Source organism: Pelmatolapia mariae, linkage group LG9 (assembly GCF_036321145.2).
Source record: "Pelmatolapia mariae isolate MD_Pm_ZW linkage group LG9, Pm_UMD_F_2, whole genome shotgun sequence".
Taxonomy (NCBI): domain Eukaryota; kingdom Metazoa; phylum Chordata; class Actinopteri; order Cichliformes; family Cichlidae; genus Pelmatolapia; species Pelmatolapia mariae.
In genome coordinates, this window is record NC_086235.1 from 36041234 (window position 1) to 36065521 (window position 24288).

General features: G+C 42.8%; 1 protein-coding gene across 2 annotated transcripts in view; it reads left to right on the top strand.

The window, feature by feature from the left end:
* Positions 1-24288, top strand: part of LOC134634915 (phospholipid phosphatase-related protein type 5-like) — a 123435-nt gene that overhangs the window by 16015 nt on the left and 83132 nt on the right. For both annotated transcript variants that reach the window (XM_063484375.1, XM_063484376.1), the window contains exon 2: positions 3886-4018. In XM_063484375.1, coding sequence (XP_063340445.1) covers positions 3886-4018 — 133 coding nt within the window. The remainder of the gene's footprint in view (positions 1-3885; positions 4019-24288) is intronic.

Genomic DNA, 24288 nt, shown 5'->3' on the forward strand with positions numbered 1-24288 from the left:
GTCTTTTTCCATGGCCTCTCCGAACTCTTCCCACACCCGAGGTTTTGCTTCAGCCACTGCCCGAGCTGCATTCTGCTTGGCCTGTCGGTACCTGTCAGCTGTCGCCGAAGTCCCACAGGCTAACCAAGCCCGATAGGACTCCTTCTTCACATATATATATATGTGTACATATATATTTGTTAGTTTTAGTTTGTCACAGTTTAGGTTTTAGTTTAGTTTTTCCCCAGCTTGCCTTGTTTCCCCACCATCTTTAATACAGTGGCTGAAATGAATATTGCTTTTCTTTCTATTCACTTTTTATGTATTTATGTATGCAAGAAACTGTATAAGTAACTTTTAATTTTAGGATCACAAATAGTTCTTTGAGACTATATTTGACTATTTAGCATTTGTACATGTATATTTCCATCATCTCTTTTCTTATTGAGTCTTTCTTCATGCCTTCTCCTCCACTGCTCTTTCTCCTCTCTTATTTCCACCTCATTGTCTTCCTCCTCACCTAAAGCTTCATCTTCTGAACCAAAGTCAGGAGATGAGGCTCTAAAAATAGTATCATTACTACAATGTACTGGCTTCTAGAAGACATCTTGAGGTTTTAATTACTAACTACACTGGTGTGGTTAAAGGTTTCCATACACTCACAATGGGCATGAATGTCATGGTAATTTGGGGCTTTTAATGATTTCTTTGAGCTCTTCTCTTTCCAGGTAAACACTTTTTATTGTAAGTTATAAAAACAGGATTGATTGGTCAAAAACTTGGGGGAGAACTTTCGGTCTAGCAGAGTCAACATCAAAGTTTTGTACCTTCTGGTGCCACCAACAGTCCAGGCAGATCATCCCCCTCAATTTCCTCAGAGAGGGGGAATTCTCCCTGCTGTTAGAGTCTGAGTGTAACGGTCTATTCTACAATACATATATGTGTGCAATAAAGGATAAAACAGTGACTTTTAGCCAGCATAGTCTGATCCTCATTATCGTCAGATAGGCTCATGTGGCTCTGTTTGAAAAACAGGCTTTAAAGTTGTCAGTGCAGCATATACGTGTTACTGAGCACAGCCTGCATTCTTTTACTGATGTTACGACTATCACGGTGTGCAGTATATTTCATGCCACACCCCTACCCCAGTACATCCCTACCAGTGTCACCATGGAAATACAGCTCCTCATATTAATGATGAGTAGCTGACAGGGTAGGGTCATCAGTTCCACTCCACCTGGTGCCAGTCGCATTGGTGTTGAGTTTTATTGGGTTATATTTTATCAGTTGTCTAATGTAAGAGATGTATTGTGTGGACTCTTTCAGTGGCTCCAGAGTGTGATGCTTTACATTCACCTAATAAGTAAAAGCAGCCTGGTTTGATCCCTGGAGGAGACAAATAGTCTTAGTCAACTGTCCCAACAGACTGGGAAATAAAGTATTTGCAGGGAAAAACTTGGACATATGAGAGAAAGTGAGTTATGGCTCTATGATTTATGACAGGGGAAGTAATAAAAAAAATCAATTATTATTTTTATTTCATGTTTTACATAAAAAATGACAACGTTATATATCTTTTAAATGAAAACACAGTGACATTGGAAGATATTTTTCCTTAAATTATTTTGCTGGAGCAATCTCAAATATTAATTATTCTGGAATTTTCCAAATGTGTGGAATGACATGGCCACATTTGCTGACCAAGAATCTTTCAGGATTACCAACACAAACTGTTTTGATATCAGAAACAGTCTGTTAGTTCTCATGTCTGTGTGCACGGTCTTTGTGGATAAAGAGATTTTCAGCAGTTCAAGCATTTTCTAGCTTTTCTTTGGTCTTAAGTATAAATGCAGGACTTTCTGGGCTCTATTAAAACTCTCACAGCTCAACACTCTGTGCCAAAAACAGGGTTGACCTATATTTAAATGAAGACTGCTTCATAGATCAGCAGCTCTGAAAATCCCCTTTTTCAAGTTTAAGTTAACTTTTTTTTTCTAATTTTGAAAATTCAGTTGTGGTGACATTTGGAGGCAGGTTTTAGATACTTTTGGAGATGATGGTATTTATAATTTCTGCTTGTTTGTTTAGTGATTTGTGGTGTTCTGAATTTTGTTTTTTAGCTGCTCTTTGGTTTATCCATGTTTAAGCTTTCAGGTTTTCTTCGATTCAGTTTCATCACCTTTTGCAGTCTAGTTTCTTTTTGTAATAATTCTTTGTAGTTTATTCCATGATTTCCAGGTTATCCTTTTTCCCTCGCGTTCCCTGTTCTTTAGTCTTCATCGCTTTTTCCTTCCGCGTCTTCCTTCTGTCAAGTTTCCTTTTGTGCTCTTGTTCCCTGTTTAGATGTTGTTACTTATTTTGTATTTTACTTACGTATTTTTTATCTGAATCTCTCTAAAAAAAAATTTCCAGTGTGGACTTGCACTGAAGGGAGAGGCCAGTTAAGGACCTGGAGAAGTGTTTAATTGAAGAAGGACAGGATTTTTCTCTTGTCACAGATTTTTCACTTCCAGAACTGAAAACAGAAACAAACTTGGCTGCGGTCTGTGTGCAGGGAGCCAGTGCTTCTTGGGCTGTGGGACAGAAATATTACATGTTCAGAGATAATGTGATGAAGTGAAGATGTGTGAAGCCCACAGTGGAATTGGCTAGGTTTGTCCCCAGTATACCTTTTTTGCTTTCTTCTGACCAGTGCTTGTGCTAGGTCCTCATCTGGGTCAGAGTTTCCTCCAGGACCAGGTCACACTGATTACTTTCTCCTTTCACATATGTATCTATTGCTATTACGCTGCATCGTCTCACTCACAGCATGACTGTTATATAATTTCTTCTTCATCTTCTTCTGTTTTACTGGCAGCTGGCAACCCATTTAATTAGAGCAGGTAGTTGTACTGCCCTCTAGTGGAAGAGAATGTAATTGTTCTGCCCAATACCCACACCGATCGCTTAGAGTACTAATCAGGTGGAACCAGATAATCTTCCACGGCACACCTGATCATTTCTCATGGCATGCCTATGTGCCGCGGTGCAGTGGTTGGTAAACACTGCCCTAACTGAAGAGGAGTGACTGCGTCAACCACCGTACCCTTTTTTATTGGTCACCTTGGGTTTCTACCACTTTTCACTGGCTCCCTAAGCCACAGTAGTTTTTGTGTCTAAAAGCTATTATGTTCTCTAGTGACGTGATCTTTCATATTTCTCTCCTCATGAACAGAAATCCCACATCCAGACCCAAACATGAGTGTGTCTGCTAACAGGAACTGTGTGTTTAATAAAGTGTGATATTCCTCAGTGCCACACACATGTCAGTGATTCAGAGTGTTACACTGTTACACTGTTCTTTCATTCCACAAACACACACTGGCTTCTTTTGCATCAGTTACACATTCACCATTCTGCTGCTCACTGGCATCAGTGTCTGAAAATAATAATAAATACAGCTTGTTTATAATTAGTTTTAACGTTGCATTGAAGCTGCCTGACGTAAACAGCTGTTTAGAAAAATTACTTGTTTTGAAAAGTTTCCATCCATCCCTGATTTAGACGTTTGCTCCAGCTTTTCAGAGCTCACCCTGGGGACTGGAAGACTTCTATAGTGTAAGGATCAGTGGCCTGTCATGTTTGTCTGTAGCAGCTTTCTTTGGCTCATAGTCAACTTTAGCAGAGCATAAGAGTTGTGTAGAAAGTGGGCTAGGTCCTGTTTTCAAAAGCATACATATTTGCACATAGACAGGCTTGAGTGCTTTTGTGTATTCAGCAGCTGTGTCACTAGTGATGGAACCCACTGGTGCGAATGACTGACAAAATGACACCACCCACCCTAGCAGCACCCACTCACAGGTAAAGTGCTGCTCCCTTCAGTAATCTGTTTTCTTTGTTTGTGTATGTGGCCCCTATTTCTCCTAGATCACAGTGACAGAGACTGTGCTGTTTCTGGTCCAGTACACGTCCAAAGAGTTTGACCGTTTAGAGAAGACGGTGGCCACCGGAGACTGCTGTTACCTCAACCCGCTGGTACGCAGGACATTCCGCTTCCTCGGTAAGTTTTAGGTGTGTGTATGCTTGTTTCTGTTACTTCACCTGTCAAAGCTGAATGTTTTTCTATAAGTCTGTGAGAAAACTGGCCACATGTGACATTCACATAATAAACTAGTTAGTTGAGTTTGTTGATCAGGTCCTTTGATCAACAAACTCACTTTTTCCCACTAAATTGAAAAACTAAGATCGACTACAGGAACAGCACTGATGTTTTGGATGCTAGGAACAACTTTTCTTTCACTCAACCTGAACTAATCGTCTCAGTAAAGCTCCACCTGTTTGCTCTGTGCATTGTGTAACTGTGCCAGCGTCATCATTGCTGCTGCTGTTGGGTTATCAGTGTTTCTGATTAAAACTGGGGGCTCCTGAATACGTTTGTGTTGCAGGTCTGTTTTTAGTCGCAAATGTGGGTGTGTTTGCATTTCCACAGTGACAGTGGTGCTCTACAGAGCCGTGCCTTAAACGAAGCATCGAAGCAAAGAATTTCTGTCCAGAATTCTTTGTAACTGAATTACTCAAAATACTTGATGCAGCCCTATAAAGAATTAAGCTTATTTTTATTTAATAAAAACACAATTATCAGAGGAACAACACAGGAAGTGGAATATTTTGATATGCAAGGAAGTCACCTTGTTTTGTTCCTACTTGTGATGAATATTAAAAATTTAGCATAATAGTGTGTGTGTGTTTTTTTGTTGTTTTTTTTGTGGTTATCTAGCTGTGGCACGGCGCGTTTCATCTGGTTTAAGTTTCTGGACCTTAAGGGAACAGAGAGGCAACACACATGTAAAGGAAGCTCTTAAAACATGTGGTTATCCCAACTGGGCTTTCATTAAGTCAGCAAAGATGCACAGAACAGAAGATCAGACACCAGCGAGGGAGGATCAGAAAGACAGACGCAACAACATTGTCATCCCCTATGTAGCCGGTGTATCAGAAAGACTCAGGAGAGTTTTCTTCAAGCACGATATCCCAGTGTACTTCAGACCCAGCAACACACTCACACACAAACTGGTTCATCCCAAAGACAAAACTTCAGGCGGCACTCCTATAGGGCTTAAAATCTGGGACTCTCCACCATTTGACCTTAGAACTGAAGAAGCTTTTCGGATGAAACTTCTTCAAGGAAATCCAGACGCTTTCTTTCCTTAGATTGTGATGTTCAGTTAAAGCATACTAACGCTAAATCGTTATGAAATAGTGTTTGGTATTGTAGCTCAACTGTTTTAATGCGTTCAGAAGCTCATTGGACTTGTGATTACTAACTGAACAAAAGTGCACGTGTTTATTCTGTTTATTGCTCAGTTTGAGTGAAGTGGCCATAAGTTTTAGGCCTCACAGCACCCGAACCTTGAAACAGGCCTGCAACGAATGCTATGATTCAGGTTTAATGTGTGTGGAGACACATTAAACATTGTGTGTGTGGGCCCAATGGTACAAATTTGGTTTAAGTTAATGATAACTGTTTTAGCTGTACCCGGAGGTATCTCAAAGGTGGAAACCATTCCATTTTAAAGGTATAAGATTTTATGACTGAAATAAAAGTTGGAATTTAGGAGACCTGGCATTTTATTTTGAAAATCGTTATTTATATACTATGTAGTAATTGTTACAGTGGTTTATTTTGTTTTTCAATTCATTTCATTTCATAAGAGCAACTGTTTCCAGTTTATTTTATTTCCTTCTTTTCCAAATAAATATCTGATGAGGAACACGTTTTGTGTAAGTTACAGTTGTGGTGGTCCTTAATAATCTAATTAGAGGGTATTAGTATACATATAGTAGTAGTAAAATGAACCCAGGCCTAGTATCATTGTACTATACACTCTAGCTTTTACCATAGCTACGTGGGACCTGGGTTACATGTGCATCAGTGAATCGATGTCTTGTTAGGGCCCGAGCACCGAGAGTGCGAAGGCCCTATTGTATCTGCTCCGTTTATTAGGGCCCGAGCACAAAAGTGCGAAGGCCCTATTGTATCTGCTCTGTTTATTATTATTATTAGGGCCCGAGCACAAAAGTGCGAAGGCCCTATTGTATCTGCTCTGTTTATTATTATTATTATTATTATTATTATTATTATTATTATTATTATTATTTTTCATTGAAATGAATTGCCTTTTTGAGGGCTTTAACATGCTCAAAAACTCATGAAATTTTGCACACATGTCAGGTCTGGTGAAAAATTTTGTATTTTAATGGTTACACATATGAGCAGTGGGAAATGGCTCTGTAGCGCCACCTATGCCTTGTTAAATGCAGCCCTACGAACACATCTTTTGAGCTACATGTATGAAATTTGGCACACATGTGTATCATGCCAAGACAAACAAAAAAGTTATTGGGACCATTGACGCAAACCCAACAGGAAGTCCGCCATTTTGGATTGAAGGTGACATTTTGGCTCTAATTTTGCCATTTCCATGCCTCGAACTTTTTCGAACTCCTCCTTGGGATTTGAATGTATAAGCTTCATATTTGGTCTGCGTCAACTACACACCTGGGCGATGTTAAATTGCGGAGCTTTTGACTTTTCACAATACCGTGAGGCCGTGGCGCCATGGCGAATTTCGATGACTTGCCATGAAAATCTTATTGTCACTCATTCTGTCATACATGGTCCGACGTGGACCAAAGAGCACACATATGATAAGGCTCCACCCCTGAACATATTTCAACTGCCATATTTGACACCAGGGACAGCGCCACCTAGTGGCAACAGGAAATGTCATGTTTTACACTTTGGGGTACAGTATTGTGATGGGTGACATTTGCACCCTCAAATTTCTCCAGGAAAGCCTTAAGGAGTTGGTCTTGGGTTACAGTGAAAACTGTGAGTTTTCGTCAGAGGGTGTGACCCCAGAAGCATGGCGAACATTGATGTCTCGCCATGAAGAAACAAATTAGTATAACTCAATCAAATCCAGTCTGATCAGAACCAGACTTTATAGGCATGATAACAGACCCGCCCTGAACAGATTGATGTGCCCATTGTCAAGAATACGAAGAGCGCCACCTAGTGGCAACAGGAAATGTCATGTCTTACATTTTGTTGTACTGATTGCCACAGGTTCATCGTGGCCACCTGAAAAGCGGTGAATATCGCCATCAGTCCCTCGTGATGCTTCAGTGAGAAAATTGTGACTTTAAACTGAACGGCGCACCCTGGTGGCAACGTAGTTCACCATCAAAGTTGAAGTGGATTTTGAGGGGCTTGGAAAGTTTAAAAAGTCTTGAAATTTGGCGCACACCTCCAATGTGATGAGGGCTATCTTGTTATGTGGTCATTTTCACTGAATACCGCAAAATGGCTCCACAGCGCCCCCTACAACATTTCAAAACATCAGCCCCTGCTCTGTGTTTTATCTATAAGACTGAAACCTGGTGTGCTTATAGGAGATATCAAGATGTACAAAAAAGTCTCTTGGAGCAATATCCCAAATCCAACAGGAAGTCAGCCATTTTGAAATTAATCTGTAATTTTGGCGACATTTTCCCTTCTTTTCAGGCCCCGTTCTTTGACGAACTCCTCCAAGGGATTTCATCATATTGACCCAATCTCCAGTGTGTGGAATCCAAAGATCTTTGTGATGCTAAATTGCGAAGCTTTTTACGTTCAGGGAAGCGGGGTTGTCATGGCGGCACGTGGAGTTTCAATCACTCGCCAGAAAGCAGAAATCTGCTGTCACTCAAAAACACAATGTCCAATCTCTCCCAAAGCTCGCAGGCATGATGAGACTCGAGCTCGGAAATGTTTGTTATGCCATTTGTCAGTAATGGTTAGAGCGCCACCTAGTGGGACGAGTATAATCATGATGGAATGAGATGAAATTTTAGAAGGTGGTTAAATGCATGAATTCCATCAATGTGACATCAGATCGGACGTGCTGGTTGTAGGTGTTTGGCGTGGCTCGACGCGCTGGGGTGCGAGGGCCCTCATATCGCTGCTTGCAGCTTTAATTATTATTATTATTATTATTATTATTATTTTTCATTGAAATGAATTGCCTTTTTGAGGGCTTTAACATGCTCAAAAACTCATGAAATTTTGCACACATGTCAGGTCTGGTGAAAAATTTTGTATTTTAATGGTTACACATATGAGCAGTGGGAAATGGCTCTGTAGCGCCACCTATGCGTTGTTAAATGCAGCCCTACGAACACATCTTTTGAGCTACATGTATGAAATTTGGCACACATGTGTATCATGCCAAGACGAACAAAAAAGTTATTGGGACCATTGACGCAAATCCAACAGGAAGTCCGCCATTTTGGATTGAAGGTGACATTTTGGCTCTAATTTTGCCATTTCCATGCCTCGAACTTTTTCGAACTCCTCCTTGGGATTTGAATGTATAAGCTTCATATTTGGTCTGTGTCAACTACACACCTGGGCCATGTTAAATTGCGGAGCTTTTGAATTTTCACAATACCGTGAGGCCGTGGCGCCATGGCGAATTTCGATGACTTGCCATGAAAATCTTATTGTCACTCATTCTGTCATACATGGTCCGACATGGACCAAAGAGCAGACATATGATAAGGCTCCACCCCTGAACATATTTCAACTGCCATATTTGACACCAGGGACAGCGCCACCTAGTGGCAACAGGAAATGTCATGTTTTACACTTTGGGGTACAGTATTGTGATGGGTGACATTTGCACCCTCAAATTTCTCCAGGAAAGCCTTAAGGAGTTGGTCTTGGGTTACAGTGAAAACTGTGACTTTTCGTCAGAGGGTGTGACCCCAGCAGCATGGCGAACATTGATGTCTCGCCATGAAGAAACAAATTAGTATAACTCAATCAAATCCAGTCTGATCAGAACCAGACTTTACAGGGATGATGTCAGACCCGCCCTGAACAGATTGATGTGCCCATTGTCAAGAATACGAAGAGCGCCACCTAGTGGCAACAGGAAATGTCATGTCTTTCATTTTGTTGTACTGACTTTTACAGGTTCATCGTGGCCACTTCAAAAGCGGTGAATATCACCATCAGTCCCTCATGATGCTTCAGTGAGAAAATTGTGACTTTAAACTGAACGGCGCACCCTGGTGGCAACGCAGTTCACCATGAACAATGAAGTGCCTTTTGAGGGGCTTGGAAAGTTTAAAATGTCTTGAAATTTGGCGCACACCTCCAATGTGATGAGCGCTTTCTTGTTATTTTACCATTTTCATTGAATAGCCCAAAATGGCTCCACAGCGCCCCCTACAAAATTTCAAAACAACAGCCCCTGCTCTGTGTTTTATCTATGAGTCTGAAAACTGGTAGGCTGATGGAAGATATCAAGATGTACAAAAAAGTCTCTTGGAGCAATATCCCAAATCCAACAGGAAGTCAGCCATTTTGAAATTAATGTGTAATTTTGGCGACAATTTCGCTACTTTTCAGGCACCGTTCTTTGACGAACTCCTCCAAGGGATTTCATCATATTGACCCAATCTCCAGTGTGTTGAATCTAAAGACCTTTGTGATGTTAAATTGCGAAGCTTTTTACGTTCAGGGAAACGGGGTGGTCATGGCGGCACGTGGAGTTTCAATCCCTCGCCAAAAAGCAGTAATCTGCTGTCACTCCAAAACAAAATGTCCAATCTCTCCCAAAGATGGCAGGTGTGATGAGACTCGAGCTCGGAAATGTTTATTATGCCATTTGTCAGTAATGGTTAGAGCGCCACCTAGTGGGATGACAATAATAATAGTTGAATGACATAAAATTTAAACTGGTGGATAAATGCATGAATTCCATCAATGTGACATCAGATCTGAAGCGCTGGTTTTTAGATGTTGGGCTTGGCTCGACATGCTGGGGTGCGAGGGCCCTCATATCACTGCTTGCAGCTTTAATTATTATTATTATTATTAGGGCCCGAGCACCGAGAGCGCGAAGGCCCTATTGTATCTGCTCCGTTTATTATTATTATTATTATTATTAGGGCCCGAGCACTGAGAGTGCGAAGGCCCTATTGTATCTGCTCCGTTTCTTCTTCTTCTTCTTCTTCTTCTTCTTATTATTATTATTATTCAGGCAAAACAAGGGCCTTTTTGAGGGCCTAAACATGCTCAAAAACTCATGAAATTTTGCACACATGCCAGGTCTGGTGGAAAATTTTGTATTTTAATGGTTTTACACATGAGCACTTGGAAATGGCTCTGTAGCGCCACCTATGCGTTGTTAAATGCAGCCCTATGAACACATCATTTGAGCTACATGTATGAAATCTGGCACACATGTGTATCATGCCAAGACGAACAAAAAAGTCTGTGGGAGCATTGTCGCAAACCCAACAGGAAGTCCGCCATTTTGGATTGAAAGTCACATTTTGGCTCTAATTTTGCCATTTCCATGCCTTGAACTTTTTCGAACTCCTCCTTGGGATTTGGTCGTATAAGCTTCATATTTGGTCAGTGTCAACTACACACCTGGGCCATGTTAAATTGCGGAGCTTTTGAGTTTTCGCGATACGGTGAAGCGGTGGCGCCACGGCGAATTTCGATGACTCGCCATGAAAATCTTATTGCCTCTCATTCTGTCATACATGGTCTGACCTGGACCAAAGAGCACACATATGATAAGGCTCCACGCCTGAACATATTTCAACTGCCATATTTGACACCAGGGACAGCGCCACCTAGTGGGAACAGGAAATGTCATGTTTTACACTTTAGGGTACAGTATTGTGATCGGTGACATCTGCAGCCTCAAATTTCTCCAGGAAAGCCTTAAGGAGTTGGTCTTGGGTTACAGTGAAAACTGTGAGTTTTCGCGGAAGGGTGTGATCCCTTCAGCATGGCGAACATTGATGTCTCGCCATGAAGAAACAAATGAGTATAACTCAATGAAATCCAGTCTGATCAGTACCAGACTTTACAGGCATGATGTCAGACCCGCCCTGAACAGATTGATGCGCCCATTGTCAGGAATACGTAGAGCGCCACCTAGTGGCAACAGGAAATGTCATGTCTTATATTTTGTTGTACTGATTTTCACAGGTACTTCGTGGCCACCTCAAAAGCGGTGAATATCACCATCAGTCCCTCGTGATGCTTCAGTGAGAAATTTGTGACTTTAAACTGAACGGCGCACCCTGGTGGCAACGCAGTTCACCATGAAAGATGAAGCAGATTTTGAGGGGCTTGGGCAGTTTAAAATGTCTTGAAATTTGGCGCACACCTCCAATGTGATGAGGGCTTTCTTGTTATTTTACCATTTTCATTGAATAGCGCAAAGTGGCTCCACAGCGCCTCCTACAAAATTTCAAAACAACAGCCCCTGCTCTGTGTTTTATGTATGAGTCTGAAACCTGGTAAGCTTATGGAAGATATCAAGATGTACAAAAAAGTCTCTTGGAGCAATATCCCAAATCCAACAGGAAGTCAGCCATTTTGAAATTAATGTGTAGTTTTGGCGACAATTTTCCTTCTTTTCAGGCCTCATACTTTGACGAACTCCTCCAAGGGATTTCATCATATTGACCCAATCTCCAGTGTGTTGAATCCAAAGACCTTTGTGATGTTAAATTGTGAAGCTTTTTACGTTCAGGGAAACGGGGTGGTCATGGCGGCACGTGGAGTTTCAATCACTCGCCAAAAACCTGTAATCTGCTGTCACTCAAAAACACAATGTCCAATCACTCCCAAAGGTTGCAGGCGTGATGAGACTTGACCTCGGAAATGTTTGTTATGCCATTTGTCAGTAATGGTTAGAGCGCCACCTAGTGGGACGAGTATAATCATGGTTGAATGAGATGAAATGTAAGCTGGTGGTTAAATGCATGAATTTCACCAATGTGACATCAGATCGGACGCGCTGGTTTTAGGTGTTGGGCTTGGCTCGACGTGCTGGGGTGCGAGGGCCCTCATATCGCTGCTTGCAGCTTTAATTATTATTATTATTATTTTTTACCAAAATGAATTGCCTTTTTGAGGGCTTTAACATGCTCAAAAACTCTTGAAATTTTGCACACATGCCAGGTCTGGTGAAAAATTTCGTATTTTAATGGTTTTACATATGAGCACTGGGAAATGGCTCTGTAGCGCCACCTATGCCTTGTTAAATGCAGCCCTACGAACACATCGTTTGAGCTACATGTATGAAAACTGGCACACATGTGTATCATGCCAAGACGAACAAAAAAGTCTGTGGGACCATTGACACAAACCCAACAGGAAGTCCGCCATTTTGCATTGAAGTTGACATTTTGGCTCTAATTTTGCCATTTCCATGCCTTGAACTTTTTCGAACTCCTCCTTGGCATTTGGTCGTATAAGCTTCATCTTTGGTCAGTGTCAACTACACAGCTGGGCCATGTTAAATTGCGGAGCTTTTGAGTTTTCGCGATACTGTGAGGCCGTGGCGCCACGGCGAATTTCGATGACTTGCCATGAAAATCTTATTGCCTCTCATTCTGTCATACATGGTCCGACCTGGAACAAAGAGCACACATATGATAAGGCTCCACCCCTGAACATATTTCAACTGCCATATTTGACACCAGGGACAGCGCCACCTAGTGGGAATAGGAAATGTCATGTTTTACACTTTGGGGTACAGTATTGTGATGGGTGACATCTGCAGTCTCAAATTTCTCCAGGAAAGCCTTAAGGATTTGGTCTTGGGTTATAGTGAAAACTGTGACTGTTCACGAAAGGGTTTGACCCCAGCAGCATGGCGAACTTTGATGTCTCGCCATGAAGAAACAAATGAGTATAACTCGATGAAATCCTTTCTGATCAGAACCAGACTTTACAGGCATGATGTCAGACCCGCCCTGAACAGATTGATGTGCCCATTGTCAGGAATACTCAGAGCACCACCTAGTGGGAACAGGAAATGTCATTGCTTACACTTTGTTGTACTGATTTTCACAGGTTCATCGTGGTCACCTCAAAAGCGGTGAATATTAACATCAGTCCCTCTTGATGCTTCAGTGAGAAAATTGTGACTTTAAACTGAACGGCGCACCCTGGTGGCAACGCAGTTCACCATGAGAGATGAAGTGGATTTTGAAGGGCGTGGAAAGTTTAAGAAGTCTTGAAATTTGGCGTACACCTCCAATGTGATGAGGGCTTTCTTGTTATGTGATCATTTTCCTTGAATAGCGCAAAATGACTCCACAGCGCCCCCTACAAATTTTCAAATCAACAGCCCCTGCTCTGTGTTTTATCTATAAGACTGAAACCTGGTGAGCTTATAGGAGATACCAAGATGTACAAAAAAGTCTCTTGGAGCAATATCCCAAATCCAACAGGAAGTCAGCCATTTTAAAATTAATGTGTAGTTTTGGCGCCGTTTTCCCCTTTTTTCAGCCACCGTTCTTTGACGAACTCCTCCAAGGGATTTCATCAGATTGACCCAATCTCCAGTGTGTCGTATCTAAAGACCTTTGTGATGTTAAATTGCGAAGCTTTTTACGTTCAGGGAAACGGGGTGGTCATGGCGGCACGTGGAGTTTCAATCACTCGCCAAAAAGCAGTAATCTGTTGTCACTCAAAAACACAATGTCCAATCTTTCCAAGAAGTTGCAGTTATGATGAGAATCAAGCTCGGAAATGTTTGTTATGCCATTTGTCAGTAATGATTAGAGCGCAACCTAGTGGGACGACTATAATCATGACTGAATGAGATGAAATTTTAACTGGTGCTTCTACGTATGAATTCCATCAATGTGACATCGGATCTGACGTGCTTTTTGTAGGTGTTGGGCGTGACTCGACGTGCTGGGGTGCGAGGGCCCTCGTATCGCTGCTTGCAGCTTTAATTAGGGCCCGAGCACCGAGAGTGCGAAGGCCCTATTGTATCTGCTCTGTTTATTATTATTATTATTATTTTTTTTTTTTTTCATTGAAATGAATTGCCTTTTTGAGGGCTTTAACATGCTCAAAAACTCATGAAATTTTGCACACGCATCAGGTCTGGGGAAAATTTCGTATTTTAATGGTTTTACATATGAGCATTGGAAAATTGCTCTAGAGCGCCACCTATGCCTTATAAAATGCAGCCCTACGACCACATGGTTTGAGCTACATGTATGAAATCTGGGACACGTATGTATCATGCCAAGACGAACAAAAAAGTCAATGGGCCCATTAACGCAAACCCAACAGGAAGTCCGCCATTTTGGATTGAAGATCACATTGTGGCTCTGATTTTACCATTTACATGCCTTGTACTTTCGCGAACTCCTCCTTGGGATTTGGTCATACAAATTTCATATTTGGATAGTGCCAACTACACACCTGGGCCATGTTAAATTGCGGAGCTTTTGAGTTTTCGTGATACTGTGAGGACGTGGCGCCATGGCGAATTTCGATGACTCGCCATGAAAATCTTATTCCCTCTCATTCCCTCATACATTGTCCGCCGTGCACCAAAGAGCACACATATGATAAGGCTCCACCCCTGAACATATTTCAACTGCCATATTTGCCACCAAGGAGAGCGCCACCTAGTGGGAACAGGAAATGTCATGTTTTACACTTTGGGGTACAGTATTGTGATGGGTGAGATTTGCAGCCTCAAATTTCTCCTAGAAAGCCTTAAGGAGTTGGTCTTGGGTTATGGTGAAAACTGTGACTTTTCGCGAAAGGGTGTGACCCCAGCAGCATGGCGAACATTGATGTCTCGCCATGAAGAAACAAATTAGTATAACTCAATGAAATCCAGTCTGATCAGAACCAGACTTTACAAGGATGATGTCAGACCCACCCTGAACAGATTGATGTGCCCATTGTCAGGACTACGTAGAGCGCCACCTAGTGGCAACAGGAAATGTCATGTCTTTCACTTTTTTGTACTGATTTTCACAGGCTCATCGTGGCCACTTCAAAAGCGGTGAATATCACCATCAGCCCCTCGTGATGCTTCAGCGAGAAAATTGTGACTTTAAACTGAACGGCGCACCCTGGTGGCAAAGCGGTTCACCATGAAAAATGAAGTGGCTTTTGAGGGGCTTGGAAAGTTTAAGAAGTCTTGAAATTTGGCACACTCCTCCAATGTGATAAGCGCTTTCTTGTTATTTTACCATTTTCATTGAATAGCGCAAAATGGCTCCACAGCGCCCCCTACAAAATTTCAAAACAACAGCCCCTGATCTGTGTTTTATGTATGAGTCTGAAACCTGGTGAGCTTATAGGAGATGTCAAGATGTACAAAAAAGTCTCTTGGAGCAATATCCCAAATCCAACAGGAAGTCAGCCATTTTAAAATTAATGTGTAATTTTGGCAACATTTTCCCCTCTTTTCAGGCCTCATACTTTGACGAACTCCTCTAAGGAATTTCATCAGATTGACCCGATCTCAAGCACGTGTTATCTAAAGACCTTTGTGATGTTAAATTGCGAAGCTTTTTACGTTCAGGGAAACGGGGTGGTCATGGCGGCAGGTGGAGTTTCAATCACTCACCAAAAAGCAGTAATCTGCTGTCACTCAAAAACACAATGTTCAATCTCTCCCAAAGGTCACAGGCGTGATGAGACTCGACCTCGGAAATGTTTGTTATGCCATTTGTCAGTAATAGTTAGAGCGACACCTAGTGGGACGACTACAATAATGGTTGAATGAGATGAAATGTAAGCTGGTGGTTAAATGCATGAATTCCATCAATGTGACATCAGATCGGACGCACTGGTTTTAGGTGTTGGGCGTGGCTCGACACGATGGGGTGCGAGGGCCCTCGTATCGCTGCTTGCAGCTTTAATTATTATTATTATTATTATTATTATTTTTCACTGAAATGAATTGCCTTTTTGAGGGCTTTAACATGCTCAAAAACTCATGAAATTTTGCACACATGTCAGGTCTGGTGAAAAATTTTGTATTTTAATGGTTTCACATATGAGCACTGGGAAATGGCTCTAGAGCGCCACCTGTGCCTTGTTAAATGCAGCCCTACGAACACATCGTTTGAGCTACATGTATGAAATCTGGCACACATGTGTACCATGCCAAGACGAACAAAAAAGTCTGTGGGACCATTGACACAAACCCAACAGGAAGTCCGCCATTTGCAAGTGAAGGTGACATTTTGGCTCTAACTTTGCCATTTCCATGCCTCGAACTTTTTCGAACTCCTCCTTGGCATTTGGTCGTATAAGATTCATATTTGGTCAGTGTCAACTACACACCTGGGCGAAGTTAAATTGCAGAGCTCTTGAGTTTTCGCGGTACGGTGAGGCCGTGGCGCCACGGCGAATTTCGATGACTCGCCATGAAAATCTTATTGCCTCTCATTCTGTCATACATGGTCCGATCTGGACCAAAGAGCACACATATGATAAGGCTCTACCCCTGAACATATTTGAACTGCCATATTTGACACCAGGGACAGCGCCACCTAGTGGGAACAGGAAATGTCATGTTTTACACTTTGGGGTACAGTATTGTGATGGGGGACATCTGCGGCCTCAAATTTCTCCAGGAAAGCCTTAAGGAGTTGGTCTTGGGTTACAGTGAAAACTGTGACTTTTCGCGAAAGGGTGTGACCCCAGCAGCATGGCGAACATTGATGTCTCGCCATGAAGAAACAAATGAGTATAACTCAATGAAATCCAGTCTGATCAGAACCAGACTTTACAGGCATGATGTCATACCCGCCCTGAACAGATTGATGTGCCCATTGTCAGGAATACGCAGAGCACCACCTAGTGGGAAGAGGAAATGTCATGTCTTATATTTTGTTGCACTGATTTTCACAGGTTCATCGTGGCGATTTCAAAAGCGGTGAATATCACCATCAGTCCCTCATGATGCTTCAGTGAGATAATTGCGACTTTAAACTGAACAGCGCACCCTGGTGGCAACGCGGTTCACCATGAACAATGAAGTTGCTTTTGAGGGGCTTGGGAAGTTTAAAATGTCTTGAAATTTGGCGCACACCTCCAATGTGATGAGGGCTTTCTTGTTATTTTACCATTTTCATTGAATAGTGCAAAATGGCTCCACAGCGCCTCCTACAAAATTTCAAAACAACAGCCCCTGCTCTGTGTTTTATGTATGAGTCTGAAACCTGGTAAGCTTATGGAAGATATCAAGATGTACAAAAAAGTCTGTTGGAGCAATATCCCAAATCCAACAGGAAGTCAGCCATTTTAAAATTAATGTGTAATTTTTGCGACATTTTCCCCTCTTTTCAGGCAACGTACTTTGACGAACTCCTCCAAGGGATTTCATCAGATTCACGCGATCTCCAGGGTGGGGAATCTAAAGACCTTTGTGACGTTAAATTGCGAAGCTTTTTACGTTCAGGGAAACAGGGTGGTCATGGCGGCACGTGGAGTTTCAATCACTCGCCAAAAAGCAGTAATCTGCTGTCACTCAAAAACACAATGTCCAATCTCTCCCAAATGTCGCAGGCGTGATGAGACTCGACCTCGGAAATGTTTGTTATGCCATTTGTCAGTAATGATTAGAGCGCCACCTAGTGGGACGACTATAATCATGATTGAATGAGATGAAATTTTAGCCGGTGGTTAAATGCATGAATTCCATCAATGTGACATCAGATCTGACGCACTGGTTTTCGGTGATGGGCGTGCCTCGACGTGCCGGGGTGCGAGGGCCCTCATAAAGCTGCTTGCAGCTTTAATTCAGTCTTGTTCTTGTTGCATAAAGCTTGATGTCATCTATGTAGAGAAGGTGGCTGACAATTCCTCCCTTCTGTAGTCGATATCTGTAGCCAGTCATATCGTGGAGAAAAATGGAGAACAGCAGTGGGGACAGAGCATCTCCTTGGTAGGTCCTGCACTGTTATAAGCTTAAAATTGGCCTCCAGTGTTGTTAGCCACATCCCCATTGAGTTCCTGATGATCTTTAGTAGTTCTAGGCATTCCAGGATCCAGGGGTGGGGCATAGAGTCATAGGCTTTCTTGTCCGGGTAGTGCACAAGTTGGTAAGTCTGGTCTGTCTACCAGTAGCTGGTGTTTCACTCCTTTGGTATTCTTGCCAATTCAAAGTCAAAGTCAGCTTTATTTTCAAAAACCATATGTGAAGATCACACACAGGAATTTGACATTGCAGTACTCCCATGGCCTTCAGTGTTACACTAAAACAACATAAAAAATAAAAAGATAAAAATCTTTCATACACAAGAGTCCAACACAATCCGAGTTTTTTGGGCAAGAGTTCGTGTGGAAGTGGGGTGGGGGAATCAGTGAAAAGCGATGGTGGGGTTCAGAGTTTTGTATGTCTCGGGGGGAGGAGCTTCAGAGGGAAAAGGTCTGGAGTTCGTGTGTGTGAGAGTCGAGAGGGACCGAGCAGGAAGAACAATTCAGCATCCTGACAGCCTGATGGACGAAGCTGTCTCTCATTCTGCTGGTTCTAGCCCTCCAGTCTCCTTCCTGATGGCAGCAACCTGAAAAAGCTTTTGGATGAGTGGAGTCACCTGTAATGCTTTTCCAGTGAGGCTTGTGCAGTAGCTGTTGTGGAGGGAGAGAAAACAAACACCCACAATCCTCTCCACTGCTCTCACTAGTCGTTGTAGCTTTTTCCGGCAGGGCCCACTGCAAGAGCCATACCACACAGTGATGCAGCCAGTGAGGATACTCTCAACGGTGCCTCTGTAGAAAGTGTTCATAATCGATCAATATCAATCAATATTTTATTTATATAGCACATTTAAAAAGGACAGTGTCCATCAAAGTGCTTCACACAAGGTAGCAAAGCAGATTACAACAAAGGCAACAAAAACAGTTAAAAACAATTAAAACCAGTTACAGTTACAGTTACAGTGACAGCACAAATGCAGACCAGGTGGAAGTCCGAACTAATTTGCTTCAAAAGCTAGATGGAACAGGTGAGTTTTTATGGTGGATTTAAACAATTGAATGGATTCTGACGTGCACACATCGATTGTAAGATTATTCCAGAGTGTAGGTGCAGCAATTGCAAAAGCTCGGTCCCTCCAGTCTTTCGTCGCGGCCTTGGTTGCAGTAAGATCAGCTGGTTAGAGGATCTGAGCGCTCTCTTGGGGCTCTACACGTCGAGAAGGTCTGTTAGGTAACTGGGTGCCAAGTTATTTAAAGTTTTAAAAGTATACAGAAGGATTTTAAAAACGATATGGTATTTAACAGGGAGCCAGTGTAGATTGGCTAGAACTGGGGTGATGTGCTCATGCCTTCTGGTGCCAGTTAAGAGGCGTGCTGCGGCATTTTGAACTAACTGAAAAACGCTGGAGGAGAGAGAATTGGAGGCCCATGTACAGAGAATTGCAATAGTCTAGTCTCGAAGTAATGAAGGCATGGATAAGCTTTTCAAGGTCTTTATGTGGAATATAGGGCTTTGCCTTGGAGATTTGACGTAGCTGGTAAAAACTCGTTTTCACAATTGAGGCAACTTGTTTGTCTAACTTGAGTGAGCTGTCCAGGACCACTCCAAGATTTCTAACGGTAAAAGAGAGATGGCTGACATAGGACCCCAGTGTATTAGTTAGCTGGTCCAGGGGAGTGGGACTGTCAAAAACAATAACACAGTGCGCTGCGGGGAAAAGCCTGTTCTACGTTTGAGTCTAAGGTTTAGTTTTTAGCACCCGACAGCTCTTTTTTGCTTCTCATCCATAAATAGTCTGCATACTCTTTCATGGGATTTAGTTTATTTTGAAAAGTCTCAACGGGATCTTGAGCTTTATTGTGAAAGGTTAATATGCAAAATAAACAAGCAGACGGCGGAGCCACGCCATTGTTTTACCGTCGTGGTTGCTAACGACAACGCGTAAAAACAGTCGCTTGTCCGTCCGTAGTGTGGTTATATTAAATATAAGAGAAAGAGAGAACTTTAACAAATTAATATAGCCACTATAATGACCATCAAAACGATGAAAAAATATTGTCATAAACAGTTTAAGTTTATTTTGCGACACCACGAAACAAACGATAGCGTAAAATGAAACGATAGACGTTTTCATATCGTCAGCCGATATATATTGTTATATCGAACAGCCCTAATCAGCCGTATCGAAAGCCAACTTGAGGGCTGAGTGAAGGCAGTTGAAATGACATCATTGATTGAGCAGTTTGACCTGTATGGACCGGCAGGAATGATTTCCTGTGCCGTTCAGTTGTGCATTTGGGTAAGTTAAGTCTCTCACTGAACACCCTCTTGTGACAGGCCAGGATGTCATAGTGTGGGCGGGAGGTATTGTCCACCATTGTGCTTGCCTTGGACATCATAAGGTAGTCCAGCTCCATCCCCACAACATTGCTGGCTTTCCAGATCAGTTTATTGCGTTTGTTGTGACCACTGGCACCCTCGTCTCCTGGACTGGGGCAGGATGTCTCAGGACGGGCGACGTGGAACACCCGCTTCACCTCCAATAACGGGCAGTCCTGGCGGATGTGCAATAGTCGCCCACATCTCCAGCACTCTTACTCTGATGCTTGTGCTGCTCCGATGAGCTGAGCACAACTTCCATAGCCCTCATGACCTGCAGAGAAACAACAGAGGAGAAGGGGTTAGAGAAGGGGTTAGAGAAGGGGTTAGTAGCCATTTCTAGTGGGAGGAAATGGCTAGAGCTCCGTAACCACCGGCCGGGCTGGTGACGCCACCGGGCGCCTACTCCTTTGGGCCAGGTCTGGTCAGTTGGGCCCTGCTTGCCCCAGCTGCTCCCATGGTGGTTCCACTCAAGCTGCTCGAGGCTCGCCAGCCAGTGACAGTGGGACAAACTGCTCCGGGATGACAGTGTTGAGCAGCTGAGCCTTACTTAGGGCTGCAGCTTCCTGGCTGTGGCTTAATGCAGTTGCCTCACTTAAGCGAAGGGCTGTCAGCGACCCCATCAAACTGTTCCGGAACCAGCACCAATGGTCTATCCAGTCTAGGATGGTCCACCTAACGTCCGTGAAGGAAGCCCTTGCTGTTGCGTGGAGGCTCATAACTGCCACCTGGGCCTCCTCCGGTCGGCAAGGAGCCAGAACAAGTGATCAGGTTTTCCAATACTTCTGTCTGCTGCTTGGTCCAGGCATGCACCTCCTCCAACTGCTTCAGATGCACAGCTGCCAGCTCAGACACCATCTGGGCCAGTGCCTCCATCAGCTACACAGGTTGGGGCTCTGTCATGCCAGCCTGGGTTTCAGCACCACTGTAAAAAGAACCCGGCACGACCCATACATGGCTTCTTCCAAAACTTTTTTGCAATTTTCAGTGTCTCTCTGGCAGCTCGATTCCCATTGCACTCCTGTTAGCTGCTTCAATCAGCTGCTTTCTTAGACAGACACCAAGATCCCAACATGAGCTGAAGATGTTCATTTGGACTGAGCAGCATGGGCAGGATGAGCAAAGAGGACATCAGGGGGACAGCTCAAAGTTAAAGAGGTTGAGACGGTTTGGACATGTTCACAGGAAGGATACTGAATGGTTGACAAAGGATGATGAAGATGGACCTGCAAGGCAGGAGGGGAAGACCTCAGGGGAGGTTCATGGATATAGTAAAGGAGGACATACAGAGGGATGGCCACTAAAAGATGCAGCCAAATAGAAGAAGAAGAGCCCATGTGATAATATCCAACTTCAATGCAATATTTTTCTCACACGCCACACAAAGGGGCTAAGCAGAAGATCAGTGTAAAAAGTAACAGAGTCAGTCTGTAAGAATCATTCACCGCAGGTTGGCCTCTTCTCTCTGATGGTTAATTGAGAGATGGAGATAAGACTGAGGATTATTACATAGTTCCTTAGGGATGAATCCACTTGGGGGCCTGGCTTTATCCTTGCATTTACACATTCAGCACACTATTCATGCTGCTCCTTAACATTAACAGTCCTCTCATTGCAGACTAAAGCTCCTTTTATCCCTTCATCTTATATTGGAATTGGTTGTCTTGCGTTAAACAGTGCCAGAGTGTATCAGAATAAGGCTCATGTCTTAGTGTTAATTGATGTCAGTTATAAAAGTGCTCCACAGTGACTTTATGCTAAAGTTGTCTTTTCCCAGCAACATGGAGAAGAAGGATGAAGAGCTTTAGCTGCAGAAGGGTTTTGTAAAGTAATGAAAGTGTGCCACATTAAGAATCAACACCATCCCCACTAGAAGAATGACTTCAATGCAGATTCAGAATTGCTTTACCCTAAAACCGAGGCTCTGGCTCGAAGAGGAGAACTAACTGCCACAAAAACAATATTTTATCCAACAAAGGAAAAGCTATTCTAAAAGCAAGAAGAAAGAACTTCATCATTATGAAGCATATGTCATTAGCACAATGTAGAGGCTATAGAACGGAGATAGATAGCTTAACTAAAAGCCTCACTTTAACTCTGTAATTCTCTCTGCTACAAGGTACAAAATTGTCTTAAGCAAATGGCAGCTCAATTATACAAATAAAACAAGACGAGGATAGTCCTTTGCCTTCTGCAAAACTACTAATCACTGCGCCTGGCAAAAGAAAAAGACAGGCTTGTCAGAGGAAGCAGCAAGGAACTCAACCAAAAGTAAAATAAGATCAAAAAAAATATAAATCCATGGAGGGCTGAGAGGGTGAAAATATGACATGCTGTTATTTTGAATTAAGCCTATTTGGTTCCTTTCTCAGCTCAATCTCATAGTAAAATTTAGAACAGCTACACTTGTGAACAGTGAAAATTATAGCACAATCCTATTTCCAAAACAGTTGGAAAATGTAAATAAAAGATTTTCCAATCTCATAAACCCACATCTTAATCAGAGGGCTTGATAGAACTGGAATCCCTAGAATAATTAGCACAATTCTTGAGTGGGTTGGAGGTGGGAGAATATGTCTGTGAAGGTTCTCAGTCAGGTGGGGGAAGCACTCAAACTAATTTGGTGTTTCAGCCCTTATGTGACAATATGATTCTTCATTTAGACTGACATGAACTACCACTTGCCACCAATACGAGACATCATCAGTTGTGTAACCCCGATTCATTGGGTGTTTTGTCTGTTTTTCGGCCGCCACCAACCATCTGCTATCTATGAAGGGAAAATGTACCATAGCAACATCCCAAAAAAGAAAAACAGGAACGAGGAAATGACAACAGGCAGTATGGTGGTCCATGCAGTGAGGACACCCCCACTCTCGTCACAGGCACCTGACTCACCACAGCCCAAACACCAATACCTATGGTGGTGAGAGAATGCCCCATGAACTCAGAGACCCCAAGCAGCCGCAACAATGAAGATCAAGATCAAGCCACAGTGCACCAGCATGTAGAATCACAAAATGTACAGGAAGGTCTCTACCAGAGCCCACAGCTCATCGACTAAGGTCTAACAGAGAATAGATGGCTCATCCCAGATCCACCATAGCAACATAAAGACTGGAAGGAGCCGATGTACTGCAAACAGACCCACAGAGGACACCTGCCAGCACAACCAGGGCGCTGAAGCACAACCCCAGTGGCATGGGCCCACCCAGCCACCCACCCCCACCACTTCTGCCATCCCCCGATGGCGCAGAAGGTGACCACCCCAGACAGCATGCAGGGACCAGGCATTGGACCTGCCAGGAGGACCCCAGCACAAGGCAGAGATAAAGGGAAGAGGAAGGATGAGGGGGGGGGAGTAGGCGGGATCCACCAACCCCCATCCATCTCCTGCCTCATCACCTCCAAACGCCAGATTGAATTGAAATTAAAACATCTTTTACATGTGTTAGTGGTTGTAAAGGGCTGTGGAGTAGGACATTTTTGTCTTAACTGTGTTCTTTAGTTGTTGTTGTTAAACAGATTACTGGCTGATAGAACCTTACAGAGGTTTTATTTTGGGTTTGTGATTTCAAGGGTTTTCACCAGGCCGTTATGGTGCAGAAGATCAAAGGGTTTTTGAGGCAGTTATGGTGTTTAACTGAAGCGGTAATAAAGGGGAAGTCTGAAAGTTTCATTCCATCGATTGTGTGCTTCATTCTGGTGAATCCCTCTGATATATTTTATTCTGTTAGCTAAATAGTAACACAGTCTAAGGACTGAAAACATTTTGATGGAATCATTAAGGAAAAATTATTAATTTGGGGTAAGTGAGTGATAATTTGGGGGAGGTAATTATACCTAGCTATTTGATATTGCCTATGGTGAAGGAAAAGTTCAAATCTTGATCTGCAGGAATCACTGAGTTCTTCATTATTGGAAGTATTATTAATAATTCATTCTGACCAATCTGATGTTTGTGAAAAATTTGTAATGAGATGAAATATCTCCTTTACTGAATTTGTTGGTTCTTGTAGATACAGTAATATATCATCAGCATATAAATTAATTTTGTGTTCTTATATAGAAGTTTGACTACCTTTGATATTTCAGACGTATTGTGGAATGGCGAGTGGTTCTA